The sequence below is a fragment of the Molothrus ater genome, chromosome 1, assembly GCF_012460135.2.
Source record: "Molothrus ater isolate BHLD 08-10-18 breed brown headed cowbird chromosome 1, BPBGC_Mater_1.1, whole genome shotgun sequence".
Classification (NCBI taxonomy): Eukaryota; Metazoa; Chordata; class Aves; order Passeriformes; family Icteridae; genus Molothrus; species Molothrus ater.
Genome location: NC_050478.2, coordinates 44,164,022 through 44,191,529, shown reverse-complemented (window position 1 = coordinate 44,191,529; position 27,508 = coordinate 44,164,022). Strand labels below are relative to the sequence as shown.

General features: G+C 38.0%; 1 protein-coding gene across 1 annotated transcript; it reads left to right on the top strand.

Moving 5' to 3' along the window:
* Positions 1–1,119: 1,119 nt before the first annotated feature.
* NPHP3 (nephrocystin 3) lies at positions 1,120–27,480 on the top strand. Its single transcript, XM_036404757.1, has 27 exons — positions 1,120–1,554; positions 2,760–2,885; positions 4,119–4,269; positions 5,021–5,173; positions 6,481–6,614; positions 6,865–7,025; positions 8,443–8,590; positions 9,133–9,207; positions 9,721–9,900; positions 11,253–11,356; positions 12,030–12,144; positions 13,216–13,359; positions 13,889–13,986; positions 14,479–14,581; positions 15,197–15,279; positions 16,307–16,445; positions 17,188–17,352; positions 17,807–17,904; positions 18,738–18,860; positions 19,194–19,383; positions 19,526–19,767; positions 20,166–20,241; positions 21,374–21,501; positions 23,087–23,327; positions 24,339–24,464; positions 24,785–24,900; positions 25,093–27,480. The coding sequence occupies exons 1-27, from the start codon at positions 1,204–1,206 to the stop codon at positions 25,271–25,273; spliced, it is 3,951 nt and encodes a 1,316-aa protein (XP_036260650.1). The 5' UTR covers positions 1,120–1,203; the 3' UTR covers positions 25,274–27,480.
* The last annotated feature ends 28 nt before the right edge of the window (positions 27,481–27,508 follow it).

Sequence of the window (27,508 nt, the reverse complement as noted above, 5' to 3'; positions counted from 1 at the left end):
GTAACTTCCCCCTCCAGTGATTTTGAAACTCAGGAATGTCTCATTGGAATGACATTTCTAAGATTTTTTTTTCCTCATTGTTAAGAGGAAATGGCTCTCTTGCTCATGGCTAACAAACGTGGCACATACATGAGGAAAAATCTGTTTTGAAGTAGTAACATTTTTGTCGTTCATGCTAAAGATAGGGCAGATTCTGAGATTTGGGAACAAATGGATGTTCTCCTCAGCTATAGGGATCTGTTACACTGAATTCCCTATGACAGGTGAAGGAACCAGACAGGGTTTTTTTGAGAGACTGAGAAGGAAATATCATTAGGATAATTTACAGGGCTGATAATCCATGGCTTCCTTATTCTTGGTAAGTAAGATCTTCAAACAGGGAATTTGCCAATTTCATGTGAGGCTCTCAAGGTGCAAACAGTGACCTCGGGGCACAACATGACACCATTGCCCAGCGTTCACTTCTTGCTGGTGCCACTACTGGCTCTTCTCAGTTCTTCTTGGAGAGTGCCAGCTGGTCTCAGAAGTCACAACTTCTGACCGATGAGGGTAATTCCCCCTCCAAGTTCTCCTCAACACCAAAGCTCGTGGCACAACCTGCGTGTCCCTGTTTGGCCAAGGAGAACAGTGCGATATAATCCTGTAGACCAGCCAGGGATGCAACCTGAGGGCTCCGGGGCAGGTGACAGATTAGAAATAGACACTTGAGGAGAAATAGACGGGGTGAACAGAAAATAGGAACTTTTTTTTCTTTTTGATAAAGCATCCCCGACGAGGCTGAGATGGGAGCAGCGGGAATGGGAAAGTTTGCCGTGACCTCACATTAGCTGGTTTTTAGCATCAAAACCCTAAAATGCCGTCACTTTTAGCCGAGAGCAGCAGATTCCCGCCGCCAGCCCCTCCGGCTCTCCCTCTCCGCTTTCCCCTAGCCTCCCGGGCTGCTCCAGCAGCATTCCCGAGCCGGGAGCCGCCGCGGGACGGGACGGGGCGGGAGCGGCCGGGAGAGGGAGGGAGAGAGGCGGCCCGCTGGGCAGCTTCCTCCCGCTCTCCCTTCCTCGTCCGGCGGCCGCAAGGAGCGGACCATGGCCCGCAGCCGCCGCCGGGAAGGCTCCGCGCCGGGCACTGCCCCGCCGCCAGGTCCCCCCGGGGGCAGCGGGCCCTGGGCTCGGGGTTAGAGCCTCGCCCTCGGGCGGGAGCGGGGCCATGGGCACGGCGTCGTCCCTGGTGAGCCCGGCGGGCGCTGTCGGGGAGGTGATCGAGGACACGTACGGCGGCGGCGGCGAGGCCTGCGAGATCCCGGTGGAGGTGAAGCCCAAGGCGCGGCTGCTGCGCGGCTCCCTGCGGCGCGTCGGCGGCTCCCGGCCCGGCGGCCTCATCGGGGCCAGCTTCAAGTCGACGGCCTCGGTGCAGGAGCTGGAGTGCGTGGCCGAGTACGAGCGCCTGAGGAAGGAGTACGAGATCTTCCGCGTCAGCAAGAACAACGAGGTGGCCTCCATGGTGAAGAAGGAGGCCAAGCTGGACAGGGAGAACAAGCGGCTGCGCGCCGAGCTGCAGGTAGCGCCCGCCATCCTGAGGGCACTGAGCCGCGATGCTGAGGCTGCCAGGGACTCGTCCCGCTTCCTGGGGAAAGCTGTGGCAGGGAGGTGACGGGTGCGAGGGAAGGCAAGGTGCTGGGTGTGAAAAACGCTAATCACTTGTTTTTATAATTTTAAAAGTTTATAGTAATAAAATGCTTATAAAAATAGTAATACAATTAGAGTAATAATAATTTGGACAATTGGAATTAGGACAATATTAGATAATAGAGACAAAGAGTTACGGACGTCCGGGTACCTTTTTCTGGGCAGCACGAGCCCGAAAAAGGACACCCGTTAACAAAGGATTAACCTTTAAAAACAATAGCCTGTTGCATATTCATACACTTCATACATGATGCATAAATTCCATTCAAACACAGGATTCTATCTGGTCATCGTCAGCTTCTTCCTCTGAATCTTAGCAGTGCCTTCGAGGCGGGAAGAAGTTTGTTTCTTCGGATAAGAGGGCAATAAATTCTTTTTCTCTGAAAGATTTAGGTGTCTTGTGGCTGCTATTTCGCTGCAAGTCCTTTCTTTAAAAAAAGTATCTTACTTAGTGTCTATTTTAACATTTTTTATAATCCAAAACTATATTTAACACACTACTTAAGAGAATTAATACAGCATTACTTTCTAACACAACACATATAATATTTATTTTAATATTTGCGAAAAGCCAATCATAAAATATGCATTTTTCACACTGGGGAAGTGGTGTCCTGGTGCTCTCCTGCCGAGCCATCGGGATGCCATCAAAGTGCGCCTCTGGGGATGGGGACTGCACCCTGCGCAGCTGTGGTGACCTGGGAACGGGCAGAAGTTGTGCCAAGGGAGGCTTAGGCAGGATATTGAAAAAGGTTCCTCATCCAGAGGGTGTTGGACACTGGAGTAGCCTCCCCAGGGAAGTGGTCACAGCACAAGCCTGACGGAGTTCAAGAAGTGTTTGGACAATGCTTCTGAGCACAGGGTGTGACTCTTGGGGTGTCCTGTGCAGGGCTGGGAGTTGGACTTGATGGTCCTCATGGTTCCCTTGCAACTCAGAGTATTCTCTTATTCTGGCTGCCCTGCAGTAAGGAAAGATACAGGGTGCTGAGATAATACTGTAGTCAGACCTGAAAAGTAATCTAAAACATCTTATGGGCAATAAAACTCTGAAAAAAATTAAATACTGAATGTTTTCAGGCACTTCAGAAAACGTACCAGAAAATACTTAGAGAAAAAGAAAGTGCATTGGAAGCTAAATACCAAGCCATGGAGAGAGCTGCTACTTTTGAACATGATCGAGACAAGGTCAAAAGGCAATTCAAGGTATGGTTTGACTTTTCTATTCCTGGGAAAATGAACAAAAAAGATGGATGTCACTTGTTTACATTCCACAAATGAACCCTTCTCCAAAAGCCTTCATGAGAGCCTCTTCTTCTTAAAGATACCTTAGAGTGTCATAGCTGTAGATGCCTATTTCCACTAAAATAATCCTATCGAAAACTCTCTGTAAGACTAAGAGGAAAAAATATGAAATAACTTTATAAATATTAAAAGGAGAATATGAAGTGATACATCAGAAACTAAATTCCTGCATTGAATTTGAACACAGGAGTATATTCATATTTGAGAATGACAAGAAAACACGAGCTGCAAATTGTCACATGCTGAAGTTTGTTCCATAAGTAAATAATGGAGCTCCACAGAGTTCCATTATACATGTTATACCTTGAATTGTAAGGTGTAACATATCTAGCTTATATTTTTTTAAAAACTGTGTATTGGTGCATCTCTTTTGGCTGCAAAAATATGATAGTTAGAGACAGTTTGCACTCCTTGCAGGAATGACTTGAAAGGCCAGGCAGATGGTTCTGCTTTTCCTTTGCTGCAGATGATACTTCTGCCACCCAAAACAGGTCCTAGTTTTTCACTATTTTCAAGATTCTTCATGTCCTTAATTTTAGTCTGTAGCTACATGCAGTTCATGTTTGTCAGATATATAAAAAGAGGATTGGTTCTGACCTTATTTAAGAAAATGAGACTTGAAGACTACTTCATTTCTTTGAATTTAAAACTAGATTCATGTTTTCTTTCCCACATGATGGTAATAAGTTACAAACAGGACAGCTGTAGATGCTTCATCAATTTCTGTCATAGGAAATTGATATTTCTGCAACAATAAAATATAAATACAAGATTATATGTAATTGTAAATAAAAACATGGGAGAATAAAAGGGAACCTTTGAAAAAATTGTTACATGTAGCAATTTTAGAAGACAATAAAGTTTAAAAAGTAAAAATACTTGTTTTCATTTTTAATGAACATGCTAATGCAGGCTTCTTTCAGAATGGTATGCTAAGGTTTATAATGGTAAAATTTTAAAAACAGATAATTTTAAACTGTGGTTTCCTGCTTATTTCTGATTCATGATGGCTTCAGATTGACATTTTCATGCCTTTGCCTGGTAAATGAATGCTAAAAACTGACTTTTCCAATTGAAAGTAGATAACATGAGCTCAGGAATAGATGCTGATTTTTTTTTCCTTCCTGCTAATAGATTTTTAGAGAAACTAAAGAAAATGAGATTCAGGACTTACTGAGGGCCAAACGAGAGCTAGAAGCAAAACTCCAGAGACTCCAGGCCCAGGGAATCCAAGTGTTTGATCCTGAAGAGTCTGATTCTGATGATAATTGTACAGATGTTACAGGTGAGCATTTCGTCCCCAACACTTTATGTTGGAACATGACTGAAGTCTCCAAATAGTACAGCAGAAGACAGATATTTATGTTGTTTTGAAAAAAAAGTTTTATTAATCCATGTGAAAAGCAGCTTAAAGTAGTTTGAAGGGTAAAAGCAACAAACCTTGCAAACTTGGTTTAGATTGTGGGAACCTCACATTTCTGGTGTTACAAATCAATAAATGAGGACAGAGAACTGTCTAGACAGTTACTTGAGCACTTTTTAAAAGTTGTTCTATTAGCTGTTCCGAGTTTTCTAGTCTTCTCTGAGTTCTCTTATTCTGTATCTGAGAGACGATGCTCCAAAATATCCAAAAATCACACCAGAAACTAGAGGGAGTCTTAGACACTTTGGATGATGACATATGCCAGTGTCAGATGCTGTGTGTTCCAGAACAGCAGAGTTAGATCTCTAACAAAGAAGAAGTAGGTACAAAACTTGTATGAGGAATTTACTAACATGGAAAGAGTTCAGATGGGTATGTGAGTAATCTATGTAATAGCAAATATTAGGAAATACCCTCAGCCTTTGGTGTCATGGATTCTCGTTAATTTTGTCAAGCAACCATTAAGAACTACAGCACCCAAAGGTGTGAGGAAATCTGCTGAAGGAAAAAAAAATTGTGGTCAGTGGTATGTGGCTGGAGTATTTAGAACTGACAATTTACCTTATGTAGTGAAAATGAAGAGGGTTTTTTTTGTTTGTTTTCCAATTCCTAGCTGCTGGGGCACCATCTGAATACTGGAATGGAGGAGTGTTGGGAAGTGAGCCATCCATGGGTAGTATGATGCAACTTCAGCAGTCTTTCAGAGGGCCTGAATTTGCTCATAGCTCCATAGATGTAGAGGGACCATTTGCAAATATAAACAGAGGTAAGTAATGACAATTCATTTTGCTGGGATTGTAGGTGTCTGTGGAATTTTTTCAACTATGCTTAAATAACTGTGTTCCTTCTTAGATCCTTTTCTGTCCACTCTTGGGTAATTTAACTAAAGGATTATTTGGACTTCTTTGTAAAAATAAAAGGAAATGTAGCTAAGTTATGTTTAATATATATGATGACTATGGTATGTGTAGCAGTGATTTTAGCAATTACCAGTGCTTTGTTGTGAGTGTGTTCCTTATGTTGACAGTGGAAGATAGTGGCTCCTTCTTTCAATATCTGCTGGTGTTCTTTTTTTTCCATTTGTATTCAGATTCTCTACTTCCTGAGTATGAATGTCACATTTGTATTAGAATAAATTATACCACTGTTTTGTTCATTGATTTTGCATGGATTTTGAGTCTGCCTAGGAGGCCACTTAAGGAAATCTGATTGTAGGACCAGGATATACAGTTGTTATGTAAATCAGTGCTTGATATTTTCTTGTCAATAATTGCTGCTTTTGAACTTTGTTTCCCAAGTGGCCTCTTGTAAATTGGCTTCTGATGCTCTGGTTTCCTTCACCGTTGTCCTGGCTCTGGAACCTCTCCTGGATATAGTTGGTTTTTGGCAGTTTTTCTCTTTTTAGTTTAATCCTTCAGGCTCTGTCTGATTCAGAAATCTGTGCCTGCAAAGTGGGAGGGGTGGGCCTTCCCTGTGATGGCTCCAGCTTCATATACTAAGCCTTTCATCAACCTGTGTGGTCCTGAGAAGAGAACCTATTCCTGTCTTGAAAGAATGACCAGCCACAAAATGAAGAGTCCAAGAAAATTTTAAAACTCATTGCTTCTGTAGGGAATAAACATACAATGCTATAGAAAGAAATGGATTTTTTTTCCTCTGGAAGAGGAAGTTCCCACAGTGTTTCGCTGTCATTTATTCACATGGTCTAATTGAAATACACATAGATCTGAAGGACAGAAAAGTGTTCGGTTATGAGTGAATTTATTGCTCCTGCATATTGGTACTTATTTTACAACTATCAGCTTGATTTTGTGGAAACATTTCATCAATCCTTTTAAAGGAGATAATATATTTAACACTTTTATTTTGCCACATTGTCAAATTGTGTGGCATTATCAAATGGTATGAGTTCTCAACATTTGTAAAATTTAAATAATTGAGTAAAAACTCTGCTACTATTTTAAATAAAATGTAGTATTCATGGTGTTAAGAGGTGATGACTTAACTGTTATGTGGTGTGATGACATGTGAAGATGTCTAAGACTTCATTTTGGTTTTTTTGTCCATTGGCAGATGATTGGGATGCTGCTGTTGCCAGTTTATTGCAGGTTACTCCTCTGTTTTCCCACTCTCTGTGGAGTAACACAGTAAGATGTTATATTATCAGTACGGATGAGACTCAGCCAGAAGTGACCATCTTCATTAGAGTGAGTACCCCCAAACCTGTGCTCACTTATGTGCTGTCTTCTTTCCAATGTGATGCTGGTTCAGAAATTTGTCTAATACTTCTTGAAAGCTTTAGTAGGTGTAATCTGATTTCAGTGAAATCAGTAAAAGTATTGTCAAGGGCTTCAGGGGAACAAACTGCTTTGAGAAAAGAAACTGAGATTTGTTTGATAGGTCCTTAGTGCTATGCATGATTGGTAATAAAGCACTGTTGCTCACATTTGCTTTCAGAACTACTCTCCAAAACTTCAGAGAGTCTGTGAAACAATGGGGTACTTCTTTCAAGTCATTAATTTTTCAACAGAGAATGAAAGGCCTCTTCAGGATGTAAGAAAATGGGAAATAGAAAAAAGTTCATTAGTAATTTTGCTCCTGCATTTAACTTTGCCAAGGTGAGTATTTTCCAGGCTGGTGAAACAAATGGCAGCTTGTAATTTATGCAGAGTGCATAGCTTATTAAAATGTATGGGATGCTTTACTCAGTATGTTTCCTAAGCTAGTAACTTCAAAGTGATACTCCTTCAAACTTAGGTTTGCTGGTGCAGACACTTAAAAGAATGTATCAGCTTTGTACCATTTTCTTTTTCTTGTAGCTACAAATTCTCTTAAAATACAGCTTGAACAATGTCTTAATAACATACAGAAATGTTTTGCTTTCCAAGAGAAGCTCTCTGTTGTGCATGCAGTTATGTCTTAGGAATTCAAATGGCTGATGTGAATGTACTCTGTGTTTTTCGTTTGCTTATCTAGCCTTACACCTGTCCATAGTATTTGGGGTTTATTCTATCACATATTAGTTCTGGTTTTGGCTGTCTTTCAGACTAATTTCATGGCTCTCCTGTGTGTTACTGTATGCTGTCTTTTGACAGCTTTGATTTAGTGAAGTCATGATGTTTCATGACAAATAGTGATGGAATGTGGTCTTTTTGTTCAGTGAGTAATTTCTTAACCTTCTAGAAGAAGAAGCATGATTCACTAAAGAAAATACACCAAAGGAGGGATACTTTTGAATTGTGTTAGGAATGTTACTGTTATGTGTTATATGCTGTTGCCAAATAACCCAGTTTTATGTATGTGAAGCAAAAATGTGAAAGAAAAGAATATTCAGGGAAAAAAACCCCAAAACTATTAATTTAGAGAATTTCTCTTAGAAAAACTCTGATGAAAATTGTAGTACTTGTGTAAAGATGGTAATATTTGAGCAATCTTGTCTGCTATTATCAGCATCCCCAAGTAGTATAGTTCCTTCTGTGGAACAGCAATAGATATCTGTGGATATCATTCACATATATAAATGCAAAGTGCTTTTGAATTTGGAGGTGTCAAATTCTCATTTTTAAATACTATAAATTGAAAGACTGTCACCCAAGACATCTGAAAAATACTAAAGGACTCTTCCTAAAAAGATCAAAGATAGAACAGAACCTTCAGATAACTGGTAGCAAAGCATATATATGATGCTTATTCATCATATGTGAAACCATACTTTTTCCATGCAAAGCAATTACCTTTCACTCTGCATATTGCTATGACAGGAAAAACAGCTTTAAATTTACCAAACAATAATCGTAAAAATTAATACATGGTTTTGCTGGTTTTGGTACAAGTAGCATAAATCTCTCTCTTACTTTTTCTTGCTTCAGAATTTTTCTCAAATTCTCTGTTGAAGTATTTTATTGCTTTTTTGCTATAAATAGATATGACTTTTGAATTAGATTTTGCAGTGAAACCCATCTTTGGAGCTTGTGTTGATTGAACTGTTTACTACAGCAGTGTAATATAGCACAAGAATGCTGATTTCCAATCTAGTTGTTTGTTGGAGGACTGTGAAGAAGCCTTCTTGAGAAATCCTGAAGAAAAGCCCCGGTTAATTTACCACAGAAGGGAGGATGGCAAAGTCAGTTCAGTCTCAGTGCAACAGTTAATTGAGCAAATTTCTTGCATGAACAAAGCAAAGGTATGGCATTTAAAAATTGCTGTAAACAACACTGCATGCTGATAGTCCCAGATTTTAGAAGAAATTGCATTACACTCATTGCTCTGGCTGCTCATTCTGTCAGCAGATTGATGAAGCTGAAATTTATGAATGTTATGAAATTTTCATTAGCAGGGGAGAAAAAAAAGCCACTGCATTTTCACTGAAAAAAAATGGCTATGCTATAAGGTTAGAATTTCTTACCTGTACTTAGGCATTCAAATGGCAAAGTTGTTTATCTCAGGTCCCTCTGTAGCCACTGAAGGGAACGAAGTATACCTCTAGAGAGATTCCTGCTGCCTAAAAATCGATCAGTTATGATCTATTTTCCCTACAGAGACAATGGTTGAGAACAGCTGAAACTAGATGCCCAACTTTTAAAGTTCTTAGGCAAAGTGAATCTTACCTAAGGAAGGCAACAGAATGGAATTTAAATGTGTTCCAGAATGTTTTTGTTGGAAGTCCTAAATATTGTTCTCAGTTGGATTCAGAGTTGTGTCATGCTTTTCCATTTACTTTTTCAGATGATTGACCATGTTGGAGGTAAGGAGGAAGGAGCATATGAAATCTATAATTGTGTGGAAAAAATAATTAAACAGGTAAAGTACATGATGCATTTTAGCTTTTTATGTCTATGTTGATTTATGATCTTAAATTATGTCAGTGTGATTATTATGCAGTACTTAGGTGTGATTCAAAAGTATCTCCCTGTTTTATCATTAATATCTGGCAAGCAAGGAAATGTGCAAGTGGAAAATAAAACCCCAAACTGAGCAGTGCTTTTATGGACAGAAGCACTGGACCATGGGAAGGGGTTCTATTTATGAGCCTTAATTAGCTCTTAATTTCTCTTTATCCATATCATAGATGCATCCTCTCCTTTTTCTTGTAGTGAGTTGTTTCCAGTATGAGATATTTAAAATCAATGTCTTGAGACCTGTACATTCAGAGTTAACTTAGTTTCATTTAATCGCCTATTTATTTATGTTCTTTGCTACCCTGCAAGGAAATGAGCATATTGGTGTTAGTAGAGCCACAGTCATACTGAGACTAAAAGCATATGTGCTAGCACTATAGTTGTGGTTTTTTCCATGTACTTTTTTTTTACTTAGGATATATTGGGGTGTGAAATGACAGACCTAGAAGGCAAGGATCTGGGTAATAAGGAAGACTCCGCTGCTCCTGAAGAAGAAGTTTTTGGTGATGTATTGTGGGATGCACATGATGAACAAGAACAGATGGAAGCTTTTCAGCAGGCCTCTAATTCAACATGTGAGCTGGGATTTGAGAAAGTGAGTACATGATAAAGGTATATGGATGAAGAGAAAGTATTAACTCACTTTCATCCCTTGTTGGGCAAGATGCATTTCTACAGAAGAAGCTGTGTCTGAGAGCACCCTTAAGGCTATCAGTCCTTATGCTGGAAGAAGCCATATGTCTGATATAGATGGCATATTTCTTTTCTGGAAGAGATGCCAGTTGGTGTGTTGTTGAATGACATTGATGAAGAAGTAGTTGTTGTGCTCACACTGGAGAAAAGCACTATAACAGTGTGCCAGAAGCAGAGCATCCTCTTAGACCTTGGTCAGCAATTGAAAACACTCTTGAGTATCTATTTTTTCTTCTTCTATTTTTTTTATTTCTCTTTTATTTTTCCCTGAGGAAATCCAATCTCTTTCTTGACACCTGGAGTTAGGTCTTTAGGAGATGGTTAATGAAAAGATTTCATCTCATCATGCAGCCATAAAAGAAGAAGAAAGGAAACTTTATAGTGGAAAGCTGCTGAATACCTCAGTACTTACTCATTACTGGAAATAATTTTTTAAAACTTTGCAAGTTGTGAGTATCAGGAATAGTTATATGTTGGGAAGATATAATGAATGTAGGAAGATAAACATTAAAGTCATCACAGAATGTGGTGCAGTAGTTGACTTTGGCAGTGTAACATAAGCATGCATTTTCTCTTACTGCATTTAAATTCTTAGTACCCCTATTTTACTAGCACAATATATTCTTTTACTCCACCACTCCTATATTGGTAATGGTTTGGAGGATTGTACCATCTTTACTACATTCTAAAGCAATAGAATAACAGAACATTAAAGAAAAAATACCAATGCATATCTAAATGCACCTCTTACTTTGAAGACAAAATATTTCTCCCAAGCAAGTGAAGGGTGTTTTGCTTTGGTTTATTTTGTCATCTGCTGAAGTATTTTTGGACATTCGTATGCTGTAAGAAAGCCTTCCTTTGTATGCTTTTGTATGCTCAAAATAGTCATTCATGGCAAATGCCAACATTTTCGTGGCAACTGTATCCAGTGCAGTGGAGTAGTTTGGGGAAAGGGTGGGGCAAGGAAGCCTGAACTAACAAAGAACACTGTACCACTGAAGATTCCATTTTAAATAGTTTTGAAGAAAGTGTTAATTAATTCTGCACTTTTTTAAAAAGAGATAATAAATTCTGTGGTTTAAGTGTTTCCTTGCAATATCTATATACACTTGTATTGTATTGCATTTCAAATTTCTCCTTTACCTTAATAAACTGGTACATGCATTTTGAATTGAAATGGTTTACAATACCAGGCATTATATTTCTCCCTTAAACACTGGACTATTTATAATGATTGCTTCTTTTTTACAGTATTTTGAACGTCTGAATGACCTAGTAGCAGCACCAGCACCAATTCCACCATTGCTTGTATCAGGAGGACCAGGCTCTGGGAAATCTCTCCTTCTGTCTAAGTGGTAGTTTAAATTGATTTTTTTTAATATGAACAAAATTTAAGAAAAGAGTTTCCATTACATTTCCAACATTGTGTCAGTAATAAGAGATAAAATGGGGGCATTTACAAAGTGCTAACGCTATTGAAGCATCCTGGAAAGATTTGTGATATTTGAGTAGCTAATTTCATCTGGGCTGCCTTTGACAGCTCCCTAATGCCAGCTGCAACACTTTATGATAAGGCATCACTTACAAATCTATCTTTGCACAGCATTACAATGTGGTTTTGATAGCTCAGTTGTGTTGCCCTTCTCTCATACACAAGAAGGGTCTGAAATAAAGAAAGGATCCTCATCATTTATGATAGACCATAGAATTTTATGGTCACTTGCATGCTATGACAAAATTTGCTGATAAACTGGTGGTGTCATTGCTTTTTGAAAGTTTAGTGGCACATGACTGTTCAGTGCCAGGAAGGGCACTTGCTAATTGCTATCAGTAATAGTGAGAGTAAAAATGGAATCTGACATTAAAAGTTCAGTTGTAGCTCAGGAAATGTCTATCCTGTTTTGTAAGATAAACATGGAAAACATGTAGCTAAGATACTCTTTGGCAAAACTGATGCATTTTTTTTGAGATCTATTTGCGAAATTACTGTCTGTTGAGTCTTCTTTTTTTCTTCTCTTCTTTCATTAGGATCCAATTACAGCAGAAGCATTCTCCAAACACTCTAATTCTTTACCACTTTGTTGGGAGGCCCATGTCTACCAGTTCAGAATCTGCATTGATAATTAAGCGCCTTACTCTGAAGGTAATGCTGTATTACATGTCCTTTGCATGCATTGCATCCATGCATTGCATCTTTCTCTGTGTGTGTGTGTGTGGGTGTGTGTGCAAAGATAACATTTTCTACAAATTTTTCAGCATCAGTGAAAAGTAATACAAATGTAGTAGAAAAATATTCAGGTTCAGATTGGTCAGGGCTCTGAGCAGCCTGGTGTGGTTGAAGATGCCCCTGCTCATTGCAGGGAGTTTGACTAGGTGGCCTTTTAAATTCCAATCCAAACTCTTCTGTGAGTCTATGAAATGTAAAGTGTTATAGGATGAGGGGAATCTGATCCTATACACTTAATGTATCTCAACTAAATAGCATCTCTGGGATATTCATAATAGATCAGCATTAGCAGTTATGTTTCCAGTGACCTATATTGATGACTTATAAAACCATATAATTATACTCCTTCCAAAATTCCCTGCCATCTGGCTGATGAGAGAGGCAGGTGGTACATCTTGTGTCTATGTGCTTAGAAACCCAAGGCTATGCTGGCCACTTGGCACCATCTTGTTCCTAGACTAGACTCTCTCCTATATTAATTTATTTTTAATTGTGTGCTAAACACGTGGGGAATAAGAAGGATCATTCTTGGGCCAGGATCTGAACTTGCTTTTTCCATCACAAGAGTAGCACTAAGGGCCTTACAGTACTAAAACATGTAGAAAAATGAATGCAGTTCTTTCATCTATCTTAGATGTGTGCCTCTTTAATCTGTGCAACTTCAAGTCCTTTAAGTCTCCATATTTCTTGTCTGTTGTGTAAATGTTATCTCTCTAGAATTTACACACTGAGTTCAAGAAACATTCTTTGTTCTGCATATGCCAGCTTTCTGCATATACTAGAAGGAAAGAATTCTGTGCAAACTTGACTAGAAGAATGCCCCCACATCCCATGGAGTTTTTTGTGGGGGGGAGAGGGTGAGGTAGGGGGGGTAGAACAGCTTTTTGCTTTTTTTTTTTTTTGACTTTTTGTGTCTATAGGACTTCTTTCAACTATCCTAGCTGATTTTTAAGGTAGAATTTCCTGTACATGTTTATAATTCTGCAGCTTATGCAACACTCTTGGTTAGTATCACCTCTGACTTTCGATCCAGCTAAACTTCTGGAAGAGTTTCCCCGTTGGCTGGAAAAGCTTTCTGCACGCCATCAAGGCAGCATTATTATAATTATTGACTCTATTGACCAAATACAGGTATGTTTTCAAAATCTTTGCCATTTGTCAGTCTAAGAGGAATCTTGACGATTGTAATAGGCTCAGTCATAGCTATGTAACAAAAATATTAGTGTTTGCTTTGCTCTGAGAAAACCATAGTTTTGTAAAAAGTGCTGTTGAGTTATTTTTGTAAATAAACTTTTTTATGGTTGTTTTGGTATTTTTCTTCTAAATTTTATCTTTACACCTTAATTTACGAGCAGTCTGGTTACATTTCTTATCCAAAGATTAAAGGCTGTGAGCTGACTTACTGGGCACATAAATAGCCTGGTTTTTATGAGGTGAACATATCAACAATAGTATTCTATCTGCTTTATTTAGGGTACAGTTGTGCTAATACATATAAGTGGGTCATTTAGTACTGTCTAGAGGACCAGTTCATGAAAGATTTTAAAGGACTGGAGAATTTAAGGCTCCTTTCATTGGGTTGCACAGTTGATGAAACATAGCAACTTCTGGCATTGTTTTGAACAACCTCTGTGTTAAGAAATGAAAATTTGTTTTTAAGCAAGCTGAGAAGCATATGAAGTGGTTGATAGATCCACTGCCAGTGAACGTGAGAGTGATTGTATCAGTGAATGTAGAAACGTGTCCACAGGCGTGGAGGTATGTTATATTTCTGTGATGTGACAAATTATCCCGGCTTAGAGTTATTATTTCAAATTGCAGTTACTCATTGAAGAGCAGACAGATTTGTCAAGATGTGGAGATTTAATAGGATAAGATTTTGTAACCTATAAGGAAAATGGAAGCTTCTCTGTTTTAGCTGCAATGACAGATTTTAGCCTTTGGAAAACCAGATTTTTGTTTCACTGTGATGGATCTACCCAAATGACTGTATGAAAGATGATATTAAATGCAGTCAGATGCACATCAAGAACTGCAGTATCATGATGTAGATTCAGGACAAGGCTAAAAGTGGAAATTTTACTTCAGATGACTAGAATTTCATAGTAGCAGGGCACAGCTTCAATTATTGCTTTGATATAAATCTTTAAAAAGCCCTGATGTCTTTTTTTTTACTCTGATGTCTTTTTTTTTTACTCTTTTGTGCTATTTAATAAGGTTCAAATATGACTTTTTTCTCTCTTACCAAAGGTTATGGCCCACTCTTCATCTTGATCCACTGAATTCCAAAGATGTTAAATCTCTCATTAGTGCAGAATGTAACTCTGCAAATGTTAAATTGACTAAAGAGCAGGTATGTCTGTTGCAGTTCTTCTAAAGTACCTTACTCCAGTATAATTTTTAATAAAAGCATGGAAAGATTAAATTAGCCCAGCTGCCAGAGCAAAGAATTATATTTAGCTAACTAAATATGATTGCTCAAGATAGCATGAAGTTTGAGTATTTTACCCCATGGCTCACAGCCCTGAAACACAGAAGGAACAACATAAATTTTTAACAGAAAAACTGTGCAGTTACACATACTGCTGTAAATATGATATTTTATTTTAGAATACCAGAAGGTTTAATTATGTTTTAATTAATTATTTTTGGATAATAATGTAACAATCACTGACAGATTGGGAAAAACAGTATTTCACCTTTGCCCTTGAGACTGATTCTGTAAGGTAACCTTCATGTTGAGATACAATGTTAGACCCTAACTCTGCATCTTAAATTCAAATGGGAATTTTCGCTTATATGCTCCTATAGCTGGAAATGTGTGCAGTATTTTGTGTACTACTTACCATGTTATAGTCTTCAGATGTTGCACATAAAATAATATCTAGAACTTTTGTTTTCTTCTCAATGTTTTATTTCCATAGTTAGTTTCATCTCAGTTCACAGATGATTATTTAAAATGTTGTAGGAGAAGAAGCTTGAGAGACATTGTCGTTCCGCCACAACTTGCAATGCTCTGTATGTCACTCTCTTGGGCAAAACCATTGCTTGGTAAGTTGAGATGTTTGGAAATTACTATGGTCATCACTAGATTATAGGACTTCAAGTAGGTTAGCCTTTTGAAATACCTTCATGTAAACAGAATGAATCTTGTTAGAAAAAAATGATAGAGAAGTTTTGCCCTCCTCTGACTCTGAATGCAACAGGAACAGAAATCAGAGTTTACAGTCACCAGTTTGATACTAAGTGAATCCAAGCAGTTGTATCTATTTGTTTTTAGCTCTTCTATTTCTATTTTATTTTAATTTGTTCTTCTTTATGGGTGTATCAGTTGCTTCGGTGGTTTTTAAAGGTATTTGGAGAATGTTGGTATTGTGTTGTTAAACAGCTAAATTCAGATGTGTTGTATTTTCTGATGTGCCAGAGAGTTTGCCCCACAGATTTTTAAGGCTACAAGGAAGGTCAACAACTGTTTAGTTTAACTTCCTGCATATGGTCCTTAGCCTTGTTTACTTCCTGCTGTGGAGAAAATTAATCTTCCCTGTTGTGCAAGAGAATACCTAATAAGTGCATTGGCTTCTTATTAACCTAGACTTCATCTTGTTGAGAAAGATGCATTTTTAGTTAAGAGACTCCCAGAAGATGATACACTAATTGGTAATTTACTCCAGGTGACTGATTTCATTATTTTTGTTCATGTTTTATGTTCTAGAAGACTTAATTGCTCCTGAAAATGTGCTTTGTAAATGCATTAAATTAAATAGCAGCATGTGGTTTTATCTTTATCCATCTTGATGTTCCTGCTTGTACTCCTGCTGGAGAAAAGAACATTGCAGCCTAGGTTTTTTAATAAAACTGTTGCAGCTATTTAGAAAAATCAGACAATACGACAGAAATCAGAAGTTGGCTTGGAAGAACTCACCTCTTCTTTGTTGAAATCTCACCAGGTGCTGTGCACCTTTTGAACCCAGTAGAAATCCAGAGAATGTTTGAGATGGAACGCTTGTGTAGTTCCAAATCAGTCTTACTCAGCCAAATTTAATATGCTAAACCTTACCCTTTTTGTCCTTCTGTTCAGTGTTGGAAATACAGGAAACATAGATCAGATTCTTCAGCAGTGTTGCCAGTGTCAAGACACAGTGTCACTGTACAGGCTTGTTCTGAGATCAATTCAGGAATCATTGCAGAGTGATAAAGAGAAAGATCTTTTGAGAGAGGTAAGCAGAGAATGCATCACTGTTTCTACAGGTAATGAATACTCTTCCCTGTAAAGAGTTTTTCTTAACTTAAAAGTAAATACAAATTCATATTGGTTCATATGTATGATTCAGAGATTATTGTGTATTATTAGTATAGAAGGGACAATTTAATTAGTGTAATTACATCTGTTGGATAATTATAGAATGTATATATTCTTTGTGTTAAATAACAACTGAGTTGTTGTCTCACAGAATAAAGCAGAGCTTTTTCACTATGATGTGATACAGAATTAGCACTTCCTTGCTGATCACTACCATCACCTAGTGATTAATTACATTGAGCATACTAAATGCAGTCAAAACATGCTGTCTTATGAATACAGGCATTGCTTATTACATTTCTGACTCCTCTTCCTACTTTTGCAGAATTCCCTCTTGTGCAAAACATTTTTTTAATTAGTACACAATACTCTTACTTGCTGCTTCTTTGGTTCTGGAAAGTCTAAGGAGCCATTTGTTTGTTCCAGAGTGTCCCATTTGGTGCTTTATGTATTAGAATATTAAACCATTAGCACTGAGGTCTCTGCTTTGAGAAGATGGAGATGGCCGATCTTTATGAAACCCTGTATAGGCAGGGTTTTTTCCTTTGGCTATAAAATTATCACAGTGATAAACAGTATTTTTCTTGAGATTTCAGTGTAACTAAGCTCTCCAGGAAATATTGCTAACTGTGTGAAATCTTGTTTTCTGCTTCGTGCAGATACTGTGTGTCATTGGTGTCAGCCACAATGGGGTGAGCGAGTCAGAGCTGATGGAGCTTTATCCTGAGCTGACTTCTGCAGTGCTGGCCTCACTCCTTCACAGCCTGCACAAAATGTGTCTGCTGACATTTGGCTGTGGTTTGCTGAAGTTCCAGCACCTCCAGGTAAAGTTTGTAATTCTAAACATGTGCAAGTGAAACTCCAACCCCTGACGCCAACCCCTGTTTTTTTAGATAAGTTCTGTTTTTAGCTACCTAGGCCTTGAAATGTATGTTTGCTCATCCATTCTCCTTAGATTTAGAAAACTACCAGAACTGTGATAAACCAGTATTGCTGAAAGTCTGGCCTTTCAAATCTTCATAAATTTCAAATCTATTAATTGTTAGCTCCATGTATCCTAGAAAACATTGGCTTCCCAAAAAACCAAGAAGAATTGAAAGAGAAAGGAATATTGCTTGAATAACCAGAGCTGTGGTTTAATGCAAGACAATTTGTTTGTAGTGCCTTTGTCATTGGAAGATTTTCATTTCTACAACATGAGATGTGTTTCATCACCCTATCATCAGCACTTAAACAAATTAAATGCATTCTCATTCTTTTAATTATATTCTCTTTCAGGCTTGGGAGATGGTAAAACTAGAGTATATGGAAGCAGGTGAAAATGTTATTTCTGCCTATAGACAAAAACTAGTGGAATATTTCACCATGCAGTTAAGGTAGGTCAGAATTCTTCAAGAAGTGCTAAATTGCAGACTTCATGCCTCATAGATATTTTGGTTTCTTCATATACTTTCTTTGAGTTTAGTAAATTATTATGGCAAAATAACTATGCCAAATTGTCACCTTAAAAGTTTACTTATTGATGTGTTGCTTTTTAGTCTGGGAAAAGAATGAGGTCTGTGAAGGGGAATGGGTATATGATAAAGTGATTGTGGGGAAATGTAGGGTATGAATTTATACCATATCAGTTATTTTGTGGTCTCCAACCCCCATGGATTTTCCAGTAAATGGTTGGAAATTTGAATTTGATTGGGACTTGAAGCAGAAAATCACTTGTGTTCAGCAAGCAATGAGCACATAGATAAGAGGAGACCTGGTAGGACAGCTGAACATATACAAGTTCATATTCAGCCGGAAAACTGATTTGCATTTACATCCTGAGTTACTGTGTCCCAGCTGTGGGCTGCTGTTTATTCCTCCTCCAAGCATCTGCTGTTGGGTAGGAGGAAGCCAAGAGGGCCACAGTGTGCCAGACAAAGGAGGCAAAAAGGGACAGTGGGCTGCTGCAGGGCTGCAGTCCTGCTGGCAGGCATAGATAAGCCCATATGGGATGGAGAAGCAGCTTCCTGTGGAGTGCCTGGGGATTCCAGTGCCTTCTGAGGTGAAATTAAAATGAACATATAAGAAAATGGAGTACATAGGTCTTACAGTAATCTGTCTGTTCAGACATTCAGGTGTGGAAATTGTATGCTTGCCTGGTTTTCACATCATATTGACAATATGCTAGGCCTGTCAGAGTTTTAATTTACATTTGTTTTTCTCTCAATAGTCAAGACCGAGTGACTTGGAGAAGTGCAGATGAACTTCCCTGGCTCTTCCAACAGCAGGGTGATAAGCAAAAGCTACACAAGTGTCTGTTGAATCTCTCTGTGTCCCAAAACCTTTACAAAAGGTACAAAGGTAGAAATTGCTTTGGCCATTCTAAACATCTCGTAGTAATTTTTTGTCAATATAAATCAGAAAGCAACAGATTCAAATTCTTAAACAGTAGAGGCTGAAGTGCTAAATGCTGTTTCCATATAAATAATGTATTTTTTCTACTCTGCTACACCCTGGGGGATGGTAAAGGAATAAATATTGCTGTTGAATAGTGTTAGTCTCCATGGATTGTCTCTGTAGATGCTGTAGCATGACAACATTTGTGCATGTAGGCCTTTTTTCCAAAGCTAGCATCAGTCTGAATAGAGAGGTATCAGAGATAAGATTCTTTTCCTTGTTAAAACAGGGGACATTTTGCAGAATTGCTGAGTTACTGGCAGCTGGTTGGGAAAGATAAGAGCTCTATGGCAGCTGAGTATTTTGACTCTCTGAAACAATATGAAAAAAGCAGTGAGGGAGAGGAAAGTATGATCTGCCTGGCTGATCTTTATGAGACCCTGGGACGGTTTCTTAAGGACCTAGGTCTTCTCAGTCAGGTAAGTACATTTAGAGATTGTTGTAACAGCAAAAAGGCAAATGAAGCAGAGCTCAGAGTGTGCTTTCTGTGGCAGTGGTTAAGTTATTGCAGCAGAGGGGCTGCTGCCTGCTGCCCTCACGCTCTGGACTTGGCTGTTCCAGGCTGTAGCTCCTCTGCAGCGCTCTCTGGAGATTCGGGAGACCGCGCTGGATCCAGACCACCCCAGGGTGGCACAGTCACTCCACCAGCTGGCAGGGGTGTATGTTCAGTGGAAGAAGTTTGGAAATGCTGAACAGCTGTATAAGCAGGCACTGGAAATCTCTGAGAACGCCTATGGAGCTGAACACCCTCGGGTGGCCCGTGAACTTGACGCACTTGCAACGTTGTACCAAAAGCAGAACAAGTAAGCTTAATTACACTGCTGGTTTTGTTTTATGTGGAGCTAGTACAAAAAAAAATTAACAGCAAAAGTTTTTTTTCCTGAAGCTAGAATTTTTCTTAGGTTTTTTTTTTCCAGTTTCATATGTTCAAATGCAATCATGAGCATCCCCTCTCTATTCTTGTAGCAGGTCACATAGGAGGGGCCAACTTTTGTGCTTAGTTTAACAAAAAACTTGCAGAGATAAAGGAGAAATATTGTCTGTCCCTAATCATTTTGTAAATTTTATATTTGAAAATAAGTGTGATTATTCTCAAGAATCTTAAATTTTCAAATCTGTACACTTAAATAACTTAGAATCTTTCCAGGATGCTTATTGATACCACATTTGACATTCTTCTCACACTCCAAATAACTTTCAGATATGAACAAGCTGAGCAACTGAGGAAAAAGTCCTTCAAAATACGCCAGAAAGCAGCAAGGCAGAAAGGCAGTCTGGTAAGGAAGTGCTTGATATTTAAGAAGAGGTACAGGGCACGTTGCTAAACAGATGTGTGCTAAACAGATGATAAATTGTGTCTGCAAAACTGATAATACTCCAGGACTTTTGATAATTGTGGGCATAGGTAGCTTTGGTAACTGTCCTTTAAATTCTGCTGGAAGTGGAGATGTGTCAGTACAACTGGAATGGAGTTGAAAGTGGAAAAGAGAGAAGTGGATATATACATTTCAGAGGTGCAGAATTACAGCCAATATGATTGTGTGTCAAAGTCACAATGGAAAAAGGTGATCTCCAGAATAGTTGAGGCATTTTTCCTACTAGTGAATGCAGTGCTTACTGCAATGGAAAATCCCAGTAAAAGTATAAGGGGACATACAGAGTTTTCCCCTGTTTTCTTCTCCTATGTTGTTTTTCAGCTACAGGGTTTCTCTTGTCATTTTTGAGCTGAGTTTATTATGTAATGCCTGTACTGTAAGAGTCCAGCTAATAACTCCAGAGCTCAAGTTGTAGCTCTAATGAAAGTAGAAAAAACCCATAAACATGTTGCTATTTCCACAGTGATTAAATAAGAATGAATTTGGCTCATGAAGATTTGGCCTATTTCTGTAATGAGTTCTTCTGCAAAAATATTTTTATCAAGACTGCAAAGATCAAAAATAAACAGTGTGTAAAAATGGCTGCACTTTTTTTTACTTTATTTTGTTTGTAAGCATTAACTTGTTTGCCCATTTCAAACAGATTATGTGAAGCTATGAGTATATTTTATATGCATTTGTATGTCATGTTTAATTGGAGGTTAAATTGATTTTAAGTTTTGAGGTTCTAAACCTAAGAATTTGATCTGAATTGGTTATTTGAACTGTGGAGTTTAAGCAAATAAGCATGTCTGATACAGGGAGAGAAGTGTGACTGCACAGTAACTTGTATTGCCTGGAAATTTTCACCAACATTTCACATTTTTGGTGCAATTTGCTGATAGATTGTAAGTAAGCATTTGCCATGTAGCTCAAAATAGAATTTAAGGAGGATTATTGTGTTACTTAGGCATCAAACTCTTGGTTTTCTGTCTTTAGTGTTAAACTTTAAGTGTACTGGTGACTGGCTTACATTTCCTTCTTTTTGCTGTAGTGTGGCTTTGCTCTCCTGCGCCAAAGAGCCCTGCAGCTGGAAGAGCTCACGTTAGGCAAGGATACATCAGATAATGCTCGAACCCTAAATGAGCTTGGAGTCCTCTACTACCTGCAGAATAATCTTGAGTGAGTTGTACTGATTGTGACACATCCACTCAGATGTCTGAACGGAGGCAGAGCAGGGAGATGTAACTCTAAATGCAGACACATGATCAAGTACTTGCCCCTTATTCATTCTACTGGGTTTTGTTCACTGTGAAATTCACTCCTATTTTCTGTTTGGTGCTGTTGGCATATAGGTATTTACCAAGTCAGTGCACTTCCTGCATTCAGAATTGATGTTCCATGTTAATTAGCCTTTGCTGCAAATTCCATTTCTCTCTCAAACTTCTGCCTTCTCTGCTCAGCTTCACTATTTTGTGACTCTCCTTTGCAGTGTTCATCTTTGAACAGCAGAATTGTTGTTTTTCTATGACAGTATTACAAGAAGTCATGACCTAAATATTCACTGTGCTTGTAATCCTTCAGCTTTTACCCTGAAGTCCTGTTAAAAGCCAGAAAGGGCTGGAACAACACAAAGGTGTTCTAAAAGCAGACAGAGATAAACAGGGGTGTTGAAAAAGGGGAATAGAAGGTTGGTTCTGATTGTATGTTTAACCACTCTTCACATCAACTTCTTTAGCTGAAGTTTCTTTAGACAGAGGAATCTAAGCTATGTGTTATGAGGGAATTGTGAATTCAGCTAAATCCCACTCTACTGAACTGAGTCTTTTCAGAGAACAGAAGTGCCCAGCAAAAAAGCACAAAGTGAGTTCTGGAAGTATTTTTACAGTTCTTCCTGTACCTGATGTTTAAGGCACCTGTAGCTTTTGGATAATTACAGAAGTATATCGTTATTTAGGATCTGCATACAGAATCACGATCTCTACAGTGAAGGAATTGATTTTTAACAGTTGTTAGACATGTGGGGTTTTCATCAGTTTACCCTCATGAAATGACTGATTATAGAGGAGCAATATTTTATCTAATCTCATACAAGATTGTTCAATATTCCATGTTATTCATATGTAGTTCCTGTTAAATGCAACCTACTTCAAGAGTAGATGTATCTCCACTATTTCATAGGTGAGAAAAGGTATAAACTTTGTTCTAGTGGAGGTTTAAGGAACTTTTTAAAATGGATATCCCTGCTCTGAACCAGCAAGTCCAAGACTTCATGTTGTTAAAATGAAATCATTGGCAGAAGGATATGTCACTTAATGAGTAATTATTTGTCACAGATGATCCTCCAGCCCTTGCACCTTTTGACACTTCTCTAAGAGCTCCAGAATTGAACCTACAGTTCTGTGTATAAATGGTCTTTTTTTCTCTAACATAAAATGCATTTTTCTAATTTACTAAGCTGACCTCTTGAGAATAGCATGACAGGGTTTGTGTGGATGTCATGATGAGGAGCTGCCTAGTAATAATGGATGCTGTCAGTCTTATGGGGCATCACCTGTAGTTTTGATAGAGGAGCTGCTGTAAAGCTGAAATGAAATAGTAGCACCTTGTTGTAGCGAGCTAAAATGTGCTCTTTGCTTCAGCAGTGACATTACACAGAGTCTTTTCTACTTTGTCAGTTCTGAACAAATTCTTGTTTCAAACAGGCACTTCAGCCTGTACAGATGTTACCAGCTTTAAAATATTGATGAGCAAATCTGTTGTGTAGGACAGCAGAACTTTTCCTGAAGCGCTCCTTGGAAATGCGGGAGCGAGTGCTGGGATCCGACCACCCAGACTGCGCGCAGTCTCTGAACAACCTGGCAGCCCTGTACAACGAGAAGAAGCACTATGACAAGGCTGAGGAGCTCTATGAGAAAGCTTTGGACATCAGGAGGAGAGCCTTAGCTCCAGATCATCCCTCCTTGGCTTACACTGTGAAACACCTGGCAGTGCTGTACAAAAAGATGGTGAGCACACACCTGTTATCTCTTCTGTACACCTAAATTAATTGTAATGTCTTTGTCTTAATGGAAAAAATCATGTTTTAGGGTGTAGGAATAGTTCTTTTTACCAATGACCTTGGACTTTACAGTCAGTTTAAGGGCAACTTTTAGAATTATGAGGGAGATAGCAGCTCACAAATAAACTGGCTGAGCCACCTTCAACTTCTGTTGACTCAGTGAAAGATGAGCATTACTCCTGTGAAAAAAGCACTTTGTGGAGTAAAATTAACAACAGTATAAACTTCTGCATTTTCTAATTTCAAAATGTGTTATGAATATTTGTGTTTGTATATGGTTGTTGTAACCATTAGGTATTATTAGTTTAATAGTGATGTATTGTTTCCAACAGTTGAACCAAGATCAAGTTCCATGGGTTATAAGAATTTTATTTATTTTATATTTTCACATTTTACTGTTCTTCAAAGACAAAAAAGACCTTGATAATCTCTTAGATCAAATTTGCTCATGTTTTTGCTAAATAATTCTTACCTGCTATTGTCTGCATTAAATGGTTTTGGGTCATGTTATTTTCTGCTCACTTCAGCTTCTAATTTTCATTCTGCTAGAAGCTGCAAAACCACTCAATATTTGCATCAAAAACCTCTTTGCTAGTTTGAAGGAGCACAAATTAAAAATCAGTGGAGACAATTATTTCGATAACAGTGCAACTGAAAATTCTTTTTACAGCCTTCTCAATGAGACACTTGTGGGCAAAAAATAAATTAAGAAATGAAGAAATAGACCTAGCTGAGAAACACATTAACTGGGAGTTGAATATGCCAGGTATTTTGGAAAATTAGGTTCTAATAAATAGTCATGATAAATAATTTATGCAGAATATACATATGATTTAGCAAAGTTATCCCCTTATTCTAGAAATAATTAGATCTTCTCCAAGGGTTTTGTTTAAAATAGGTTTTGCTGTTACCATCTTGATACCAGAGAAATTAATGATTTTTTTCTTGTTATTTCTAGGGAAAGCTTGACAAGGCTGTTCCTCTGTATGAGCTAGCAGTAGAAATTCGACAGAAGTCATTTGGTCCAAAACACCCCAGTGTAGCAACTGCTCTGGTGAACCTAGCTGTCCTTTACTGTCAGATGGTAAGTTTTTCATGGCTAGCAGTTATTTTTCCTGTCTTAGGCTTTTTTATGACTTGTACCTAAATGAAACTAAAGAAACTTGATCATATTGAAAAGGGAAATTCCTTATAGTATTTGCAAATTCTTGGGCTCCATTTTAAACGTTGAAAGCATATTTGGCAAGAAAAATGCATGCAGGGAAAAGATAATTGCTGTGAATTGTAGGCATGATACTGCATCTAGGATGCATTGATACTATGTTGGCAAGAAAAGCCTATGTATTACACATCTGTATCAAAGAAATACACATCTGTAACAAATAAACTTTCTGCTACCCAAAGAAAAAGCAGATTGAAGCTTTGCCTCTCTATGAACGCGCACTAAAGATTTATGAAGACAGCTTTGGCCAAATGCATCCTCGCGTGGGGGAAACACTGAAAAACTTGGCTGTGCTAAGGTAAGATAATATGCTTCAACTTTACAAATGCAAATTACTGCATGAAACAAAACATCTGGGCTTGTGTACTTTCTAGGAAAGTAGAGAGTTTTAAGTACACTCTGTTGTTAGTATGGTGTATATTTCAATTTAAATGAATTGAGAGACCTGTTTTATTTGCTTGTTTCAAGTTTGTTTTGCTCTTTTCCAAAGCTATGAAAGGGGGGACTTTGAGAAGGCAGCTGAACTTTACAAGAGAGCTATGGAAATAAAAGAAGCAGAGACTTTGTTGATAGGTGGAAAAGCAACTTCTCGACACTCATCAAGTGGAGACACATTCAGCTTAAAAAGTGCATTATCACCAAATGCTTTGCTGGAACATGGACAAAGGTGATACAAACCTGCTCCAAGAAGAGGCAGTCTCTATGGATATTTTCAAGTAGACAGAAAATTACTAAGATAAATCCATTTTTCCAAGGATTATGTACTGTTTTGGGACTGTCTTCATGAATTCTGCCTTAACTTTGCAGACTGTATGGTACAAAGTGAGCTGCTTTCATTGTTCATAGGTACACACATTACTTACTAGCTCAAGTTGTAGCTAATACCAAAACCATGGACTTGATGCCTCCTAGCCCAAGTGCCAGGACTATAACAAATTAAGCTGAACCACTTGTATAAACTCTAAGAGGCATTTCTTACTTCTCTGTTGTAACAGCATGGCTTAGAGAATTTGTGTCTTTTTGTATCATCAATCCTTCCTGCCTTTTTACAAGCCTTTAAAGTTGTTTCTGAAGAAATAGTAATTTTGAAAAAACTTTGAAAATGCTGTGTAACCTCAAGTTTTACCTGCAGGGTTATTTCAGATAAGTAAACTTTCATTCAAGGAAGTTGTGCAAAATTAATGGTTTCCTTGGGAAACTAGGATCTCTAAATACATCATCATCATCTACAGTTAAAGCTGTTGAAGGATTCCACTCTGTTCAATAAAAATACTTCCAGTGAAGAATCAGAATGAATATGATTATGGCCAGATTTCCTGTTCTTCAACCTTTAGCAATACATCTACTGTTTAGTCTTACTGAATCCCTTAAAATACAAGAATGTTTTTACTAGCTGGGAAAACCTAGTGATGCAAAGTAGATTGCCATCAGATAAAGAAATATTAATCAAATCTACTTGCCTGTTGTATTTCTTAATACCTGAGTCATTGGAAGAATCAGTTGGAGTTGTATTCTCATTCAGTCCATAAATGTATGCATCAATTTAAATACATACTAAAAAAAGACTTTTTTATAAAATAAGAAGTGTAAGTGGAAAATTATTTGAAACCCTACTATAATACTTCAGAGGCAACTAATGTTAATTTGATCCAGTTTCAAAAATGCAAATGGCCTTCACTTCAAAGGAATACTTGCCTTCCAAGTGTTTTTTCTCTTTTATAGTAGAATTAAATATTACTAATTTCAGCCCTTGTTCTGATTAGGAGGAATTTAGTATTTTGGTAATGCAGTAATTTGGCAAAAGAAAAGGTATATAAAATTGACAGCACAAATATTAAACCCAAATTTGATTTTTAAGATTAAGGTTTAGTTGAAATCAAAAATCAAAAATAGTTACTGAAGGTGCTACATACAATAGAGGACTAAGAGTAGACACTTTGAAATAGCTCTCTGGATATTTTCCTCTTATTCAGAAAATGGGTTTGTAAACAAAGCAAGGGTTTACCACTCTATTTCAACCACCTTAGAAAGTTTTAAAAACTGGAAAGTTTTTTGCAGGATTGTCACCAACTGAGAAGAGGGGCAAAAGGATAGACAGACAAATACACATGCAAAAAATCCCAAACAAAAATGCCCAACTCCCCTCCCCTCCAAAACCTCAACCTACTCAGCTTGTGTGTGTTTATGTTGCCTGATGTTCTTAGACCCAGTGATTCTCTCCTCTAAAGAGTTATCAGATGCCTGGTCTAGCTTGTCGTGTCTATTCTGATTTTAACAGGTACAGTGGTACATCTTCCTCTCCTAAACAGTTTCCCTTATTGTAGCTAGTTTAAATAAGAAGTTACTTTCTAGAGCCTCAGTGTTACTGTTGCTGAACTGTTACTCTTCTTCCATTGAACAACTTCTCTCCAACTTCCTCATCGGTTATAGGGTTGATTTTGGAATAAGAAAAAGAATTAAAATAAAAAATGAGTCCCTCAAAAGCAGCAGATCCCAACCATCCATTGTCCTTTAGCAAAGAGGGTGAGGAATCCTTGTGCCTACTCTGTGAACCCAAAGAAAGCTTATGAGACAGCTTCCATGGAGCTGTACCTCATGGACAGCAAGGAAAAGTCATTTCTATATATGGGATATGCCAGATAATACTTCTTTGTAGAACTCCACCTCAAAGCAGAGGGTCACCAGTTTCAATGGAGATTTAATTATACTGTCAGAATATCAACATCTTAATAACATTCATGAGACACTGTAAAAACTGAACACTTTTATAAGATTGCTGAATAAACAAAGCTGGACTTAATCATGGCAATGTACTTCAATTTGTAAGTTCATAACCAAGGAAGCAATAAATATTCTCTTGTGTTTTACAGTTAGAGTACATTATCTCGTGAATATCTTTTTAATTA